Source organism: Morus notabilis, unplaced genomic scaffold (genome assembly GCF_000414095.1).
Source record: "Morus notabilis unplaced genomic scaffold, ASM41409v2 Scaffold118, whole genome shotgun sequence".
In the NCBI taxonomy this organism is placed as follows: domain Eukaryota; kingdom Viridiplantae; phylum Streptophyta; class Magnoliopsida; order Rosales; family Moraceae; genus Morus; species Morus notabilis.
In genome coordinates, this window is record NW_010364457.1 from 240,095 (window position 1) to 248,135 (window position 8,041).

An 8,041-nucleotide genomic window follows, 5' to 3' on the forward strand; every position below is an offset into this window, starting at 1 on the left:
CCCCCTAAAAAAATTGTGGATTACAGTTTTCAAGAGCAATAATCCGTGTCGCCGCCACCATTCGTTCAAACCTCGCTAGCTGTCCGCCCACCCCAAGAAGAATTTTTGCCATCCCTACAACAGAATTGTTTGTCACAGAATTACTTGAGTTGTATATTCCAAGCAACATTGAAAAAAAAAAAAAAAAAAAACCTTCTATTATTTGCTGGCAACTATCGTATATGATGATCAGACAATTATTCTAAAGCATAACAGTTGAAGATGCATGCAACTAATTATATTCCGCTTTTGCCGGCCATGGTCAATTTCATTACTAATCTTAGTATACCAGATAAATTCCGTTAATCCACGCCTAAAAAAAGGCTTAAATATCATGGACTTGCCAATAAACACTTTCAAAGCATAACCTCCTGTGGACTTATTCTTTCACACATGCCAAAACAAAGTGAAAGTAATTTAGTTTTACTAGATATTTTTTATTCAATATTTTCTTAGGCCAATATCTTCTTCAAAATATTGTTACCTAATCAAAATAATTTGATGTCTCTCTATTTTTGTCAGTTTTCTTGTTCACTAAGGCGATTCTTGTTCACATCTAGAAAATGAAAAGAAAAAATGAAAAAAAAAAACAAGAAAAAAAGAATGGAGCATATTGTAATAATTTTACAAATTGAGAGAAACTTATTAAAATTAAAAGTTTAAGAGGTAATTTACTAAAGTACGATAAGTTTAGAGAATAAATGTGTTAAAAACCCTTATAAGTTTTTAGGTAGGGCACCTATTTATTAAGGTGATTGTTGTTGACATCCATCAGTGGAATAAGTACTTTTAGAGGTCGTTTGTTTCGTAGGTTTAAATTACAATTTAAATTGTTTTATTACAATATTTTCTATTTAAAAATTTTAAATTTTTGTTCAAATTTTTAAGTTGGAAGCCAATTCTATAAACGAAACGGCATTTTAATCGTTTGATTAAATATTGAACGGCATGATCTTTAGGCTTCGTTCACTTCGCGGATTTGAGTTTTCAATTCGAGCTGAAATGTGACATTTTCTGATAGTTTTTCACTATAACAGAAAAAGTTAGATGTAATATTTTCTGAGAGTTTTTTACTATAAAAATTTAAAACTAAAAACTCCAATCGATGAAATGAACGAGGCTTAAATATCTACATTAAAAAGTACTCCCTATTGTACATTAGATTGTTATAATTCAACGAAGTGACTTTAGAAACGTGTTTACTGGTAGGATAGGGCAAAACAATGTGCTCAATTTTTTATAAACTTTCGTTAAAAAGAGAACTTAAATAAAAGCTGCAAAATGGCGAATCAGAAGTCACCACGTGACAGGATCAGGACTGCAGCTATGGCGCCAACTAAGGGGGTGGAATCACAGACTGTCAAAGCTGAGAAAAGAAAGAGAAGCTCACATGGGCTAACCGTGAACGGAACATGCGTGTGGGCCCTACCTTTTGTTTTACAAAGATTTTAGGACAAATTACCCTTTTCCATCCTGAACTATTAACATTGTAATAAATTGCCTTTAAAATTTTAAAAATAATAAATTTTTTTTCTGAAGAATTAACTGTTAGCAAGTTTTTTTTCTTTTTTGTCTTATCGGTTAAGTTTTAAATTTTAAGTATCACATTAGTTATATGTGATTCTCATTTTAAGAATAAATAAGTAATTTATTGTGTTGAGTTAAAAATATGACAAAATCTTCCATTTTCGAAATAAGGCAAAAAAGGGCAAAAAATTTTGAGAAATTGAGACATCCAACCCCCATCTTCAAACCCATTCCCACACACCCAAAATCCTCTCATCATATTCGATCTCCCCGTTCGAAATGAAGGCTTTGAATTCCTTCAAACTAATCAGTGAAAAAAATCATCGAAAAAGGAAGAGATTGAGTCAATATAAAGAAGTTGAATTGTCAATGGCTGAAAGTTAGATTTTATGAACCCTAATTATGTAATTTGGTAAAAATTTTGTTCTTCTTATGGGTCAAGAAACAGGGTCAAAAAGACCCCAGACAAAATTTGTCTCAACCTCCTCATTAATTTCTCCTTCTCATCATCTACATTTGAGCCCAATCCTTATAGAGTTGTGCGAACCCTTCTTACCTATGCTACTACTGTTGGCCGTCATTCATGAACTCAAGCAAGGTGGAGTAACCCAAGGTTGTGACTCTTCTCGTCGAATTTGGGCAAAATTAGATAGGGCCGAGAAATGGGAATTAGGGCAAAATTCAAAAATGACCACGAAATAAAAATGGAACTTGAGAAAGAGATGAGTATATGAGTAAAATTGTCATTTCATAATAGAATAAAAATTAAATGTCTCAGCGATTTTCACGTGACACTTAACATTTAAAATTTAATAGAGAAGATGAAAAATAAGGACACATGCTAACGGTTAATTGTTCAAGAAAAAAATTTATCATTTTTAAAATTTAAGAGATATTTTGTTATAAGGCCAATAGTTCAGGGGCAAAGTGTAATTTGTCCAAGATTTTATTAGTAATTACCGACATTACCGGTTTTACCGGTTTTGTCTCTCCTCCTCAGAAACTCCCTGTATACATAAACATAATAACCCTCTCTCTCTCTCTCTCTCTCTCTCTCTCTCTCTCCCAGTTCATCTCTTCGAAATTCCAATCACATTCGCAATTCCCTTCTCCTTCGTCTGGTTTGCTTCTTCTCTCGGAGCCCTAAATCCCAATCTCTCTCTCTCTCTGCGCTCTTTCTCATTCCGAGAGACGTCGCAGAGAGAGATCCAAACTTAACTAGGCCTCTGTTTTTTTCTTTTTCAAACTTTAACTCTTTGCTAACGAGTGAAAGAAATAAGCAAAAATGGCGATTTCCAAGGTTTTGGTCGGAGTTTTTGCCGTCATCGCTCTTGTCTTGAGCGTTTCTTTCCCTGCCGCGATGGCTCAGGCCACGGCTCCGGCTCCGGCTCCCACCAGCGACGGTTAGTTTTCCACTTACAAGCATCATGAATATATATTTAGAGGAATGTAGAGATTATATGTTTTCCAGATCTGAATTGAAAATTTTGAACAATGTAGTTGAGTTTGCCAATACTGCAATGTAGATCAATAAGGATCCGAGAGAGAGAATTTGGGGATTTGTTGAATCAGGCTTTAGGACTTGTGGGGTCTTTAAAGAAAAAAGTAGAAACTTTGTAGGCTCTTTTGAATATCCTACATTTGTGTGATTATTGTGCATGTCTTAAAGGAATCAATAGACATATGTAGATAATAGTATGCACAATTATAAAAAATAAAAAATGCACGTTTGTTTTTTGAACTTGAGGTTCGGAGATTCGAACTCTGAACATCAACATTAGGGGCATGATAATGTACATTTTTGTGCACTACATAATTCTTCTTTTAAAAAATCCAAAAAAAAAAAAAAAAACTAGTTAATGTTGGATTGTCCATTTTTCAGGAACATCCATTGACCAAGGGATTGCATACGTGCTGATGTTGGTGGCGTTGGTGTTGACATACCTCATCCACGCAGCGAATATTTCCTACAGCTTCTAATTTGACATTTGGAAACTCTTTTGGAATGTAGTGTCAAGAGTGAAGAGCGTAGGATTGAGAAAGAGGGAGATTCAAATTGGGTTGATGGGTTTGTATGGTGTCTCCATTCAATTTCAATCTTTGGGTTGCAGATGAATTGTTTGTGTTATTCGGTCATGAATCATGTATTGAGAGGCTTTTATGAATTCATAACTAGTGTTCTGACTTTGACACATTGTGCCTGTTTGGAATCCATTTCGAAAACATTTTTCACGTTTTTCGAGGAGAAAAAAATGGAAATCATTTGAGAATTGCGTTTGGAGCAATCTTCAACCAAAAACAAAACTAAAAATGTTTTTGGCCTTTCTCACAAAATCACCCAATTTCTGAAAACGAATTTGAGTCGTTTTCCTTTCCCGTTTTCATTTTCTCCTCACTATTTCCTTGAACCTCACCAAATCTAAACCTTTTTCTCGTGATCAATACTGTTCGGAACAAGTTGTCTCGGCCGGCCAAAAGTGTCAAAGTCTTCGTCGGCAGCTGCCAAAAGCGAATGTCTGCCTTGAGAAATGATCTCAACTGTCGATTTCCAAACGGAGCTTCCGATGTCGTCGATCGCTTGGCCGACCGATTCGAGCGACTCCTGAGTGATGGTGATGCTAATCTCGAGCGACGTAGGGAGGTCCTTGACGGCGTATGAGGAGGTGTCGTGGATCACCACCGTCTCCATCCTCAAGCCGGAGCCAAACTCCTCAAGATCCTTGTGGTAGGCGGGAGCGTCGTCGTTTTGGGGCTTGTTGGAGTCGGAGGGCTCCAAGGATTCGTCGGTAAAGACGGCCTTGAAGAAATCCATTGAAGGAGAAAGGACGGACTTGAAGAAATCCATTGAAGGAGAAGAGTTCGCAGGGATTTTTTTTTTTTTTTTTTTTGGGGTGAAAGAACGTTCTATGGAGAGGGAAAGAAGTGGAAGTTAAGAATATATCACCAGAAAGTTCCCATGGGAAACAAAGAAAGATTTAATAAGAAAAGTTTTAGGATCAGTATAAATGAATTACCAAACCAAACATTTTTATTTTTTCTTATATCAAAAACAATCTCAGAATAAAACTATCAAACGCATTTTCAGAACTGATTTCTGTCTGAGATTGAAAATGCTTTCATTTTTATTTTCATACAAAAAATAAAATTATTTTGAAACGAGTTTCAAGCAGCCTAATTGTTTTGTTCCTGTCGTTGGACATTTCTAGTAGGTTGATTAATGTCATTATTCTAATTTTCTTTCTAAGAAGTAAGACCAAGCAAATAGTGAGCAGCTTCTTAACTCGTCATTTCCTTCCTAAACTAGTTTCCATGACCATCTCAACGACGTCTTTGAGTTTAGTTCTGCCATGGATAAGTACAAGGGCAGGGCTCGAAAATTAAACCGGTGACGAGCCAACCCTGCCTTCATTGTAGCGGCGATGACAAACTTTGAAATAATTCTACAAAATTTGTTTTTGCTTGCCGAAGATGAAAAATAAAATGTGATACATCACAGAAATGTCCACCCCCCTCTTGAATATTAGGAGGTTCGAGTGGATATATTAAAACAGAAGCAAAATCCTAAAAGAATCGATGCCATAGGGTCAAATGCTTCTTGCTTTCTACAACTAATGTCCTAGTTGGTATTTATGAGTGGAGCAATTTGCAGAACAAAAAGGATGACTAAAAGAAATTCTATACTTCTATGCATATACAAAAAAACTTCTCCAATATAGATCCATTTGCCAAAAGTAAAAACGGTTAACTAAGGAGCAGCATTAAGCTGGCATAAGCCATGTAGTAATTTCTCCTTCACTTATCCCAACTCCTACGAGTTCTTTGATATCTATGCCAAATCAGAAACAAAGTTGTTAGTGGTAGCCTGAAAAGCAAACTCTATTTCATCACTGACAACAGCAAACGTAGAACAAAAACTTCCAGTTTTCCAAGTGTGCATAGCTATAATGAAGAATTTGAATGCTTATATAATAATAATACACGTTTGTTCTTCCAAAATAAATTACCCCAAGAATGGGATTAAGTTATTACTTCTTTTCAAACTCCAAGATACAATTGGAGAGGAAGAAAACGGACGGTTTCCCCCATTACAAAAGGGTGCGGTGTGGGTAAAACTCTCTCTCATCAAATATAGTAACAGATCTCAGCCGGCTAATCCTACTGATACAGAACTCCATTCAAGCTTTCTTATCACTCGGCTTGGCTTCCTGTCGTTCCTGATCAGCTATCGAGAACTTTTTCACTTTCTGCACAGGTTAGGAAAATAAGTACGAGAATTTCAATCTTAAAGTCAATTTTAAGCACAACATACGGAAAAACAAATGAAAACAACTCTTTGTGTGTTGTGCATGCATCCACAGGTGTTTGCAGTTGAAATCAAAACCAAGACATGTAAATATAATGCAGTAACCTATTAAATAAATTAAAAAAAAAAAAAACAGAGAGATTATGGTAGTGCGATTGCGTCCTTAACATCTTTTTTTTTTTTTCATATCAAAATTAATAGCATAATCCTTCAATCCAAACTAAGATCTTAATAACTTTAGAGTCATGAACTCCTAGTATTTGAATAATCTGAACAGCAACAGAAATAAGTAAGCTTTCTATACATGAATCAAGGGTCATTCCATTTCAAGATCAAATTTTGAATTAGTAAACAGTTTGATAGCGTTATTTTCACACTTAAGTTTTAGTTCCCCAGTTTCTTTATATCAAGGGAGCCGCCTCTTTTAGGGCCAAGAGAAAGGTTAGAAAGAAATGTAAATCTTGTATAGTTGTAATCTTCCTCTTCACCATAGTGAACTATTGTAACTTTTGTAAAGCGGGCATGGCTCACAATGGGATGATCAGCTATAAATCTTCTTTTTTGCTTAGCTTTTTCTCCAGCAATTTTATTGCTCTTGGTAGCAAAAAATTAGGGCGTCCAATTCTTAACATTTCGGTCATTAGTAATTCATTATACAGGCAGTTCATAACAAATTACATTGCTTTTCTTCTGTAAACCTTGCGATCCACCGGACTTCCAAAATCAAGCTCAATCCAAAGTTCATTGTCAATAAGTTCTAATGGTAATGACAATTCACAACCTAATAATTCCCAATTTTGGCATTGAATAACTTGAATAATATTCATTTTCCTTCTTTAATTAATAAAAAAATTAATCAACCAAGAGTTGAAAGCGTACAGCAATTGTTCACAGAATCATAACCGAAATAGAATTGTGCTTCGTGTTCCTTAAAATTTACCACAAGTCGAAAAAAAAAATTTTAATTGGGAGGAAAAGAGAAGAAAAAGTACCTTGGCGAGGACGCACTCTCGCAACGAATGAAGAAGACGAGTGCATTTGTCTTGGTCGAAGGGAGACTCGGTGACGCAGTTGAGAAGATCGATCGCCTCTTGGCCGCAAACCGGCTGAGCACGAGATTGTTCCATTTGGTACTCAGAATTAGGGTTTTACGGCCTGGGCTAAAACCTGGTAAAAGTAAAGTTCGCTGTTTGGTTCTCGAGAAAATCGAGCCAGGAGAATCAGGACTCCGCAGCAGTTTCTAGCAAACTACAGGCGGCATCAGGTCCTGCCGGTGTAAACGGTACGTACGTGGTTTTCTTGATAATAATTAAGGTTTTTCATTTCATTTATTTGATTTTTATTATAGTAAAAAAAATTTTAAAAATAATTATATTTAATTTTTTTTAAAGTTTATTCATAATCCGTCTTATCACTAATCTTAATTTTAATTGTTGAATGTAATTAAAATTATATCATATTAAAAAAATATATATAATACACAAATTTTAATATAAATTTACCGATTAAAAAATAAAAAATTATTAATAGTCTATTTTTATAAGAACTATAAAAAATATCCATTTCTTTTAGCTGAAAAGAAAAGGAAAGAAAATTAACTTTTAAATAAAAAAAATATAAAGTAAATAGTAGATTTATAAAACTAAATTAAGTAAATAACATGTTTTAAAACTATTTTAAAAAAATAACAGTTTACGTGGTTAATGAATTACTCATTTATCATATCATATTAAAAATTTATGCATAATAGATAGATTCTAATATAGAATTGATGATTAAAAAGTAAAAAACTATCGGTAGTCTATTTTTATAGAGATTACCAGAGAAAGTCCATTTTTTTAGCCGAAAAGAAAAGGAAAGAAAAATAATTTTAGATGAAAAAAGAACATGTAAATAGCATATTTATAAAATTAAATCAAGTAAATAATAGGTTTTAAAATTATTTAAAATAAATAATAATTTATGTGGTAAATAAATCATTCATTTACAGCATAAATGGTTCATTTATAATTAATAAATTGAGACTATGGGTAAGGCAAACTACAAGAGAAACTCTCTTATTTTATGTAAATTTTAATCAATTTTTTGAACAAAACTTTGCGTGAAGAAGGAAAAATTGCAAATATTGTATAAAAAAGTTTTTTCTACGATTTTCTCATTTTTATGTAACAT

General features: G+C 33.9%; 1 protein-coding gene across 1 annotated transcript; it reads left to right on the top strand.

The window, feature by feature from the left end:
* The first annotated feature begins 2,605 nt into the window (after nucleotides 1-2,605).
* Nucleotides 2,606-3,754, top strand: LOC21395308 (arabinogalactan peptide 20). The gene is made up of 2 exons (XM_010106691.2): nucleotides 2,606-2,969; nucleotides 3,449-3,754. Exons 1-2 carry the CDS (start codon nucleotides 2,852-2,854, stop codon nucleotides 3,544-3,546), a joined length of 216 nt encoding a protein of 71 aa, XP_010104993.1. The 5' UTR covers nucleotides 2,606-2,851; the 3' UTR covers nucleotides 3,547-3,754.
* Nucleotides 3,755-8,041: the final 4,287 nt, after the last annotated feature.

Bases quoted from the DNA above. Each gene is read 5' to 3' on its own strand.
- LOC21395308 (XM_010106691.2), top strand. From the start codon at position 2,852: ATGGCGATTTCCAAGGTTTTGGTCGGAGTTTTTGCCGTCATCGCTCTT. The intron at 2,970-3,448 runs GTTAGTTTTCCA...TCCATTTTTCAG, and splicing joins TCCGGCTCCCACCAGCGACG to GAACATCCATTGACCAAGGG.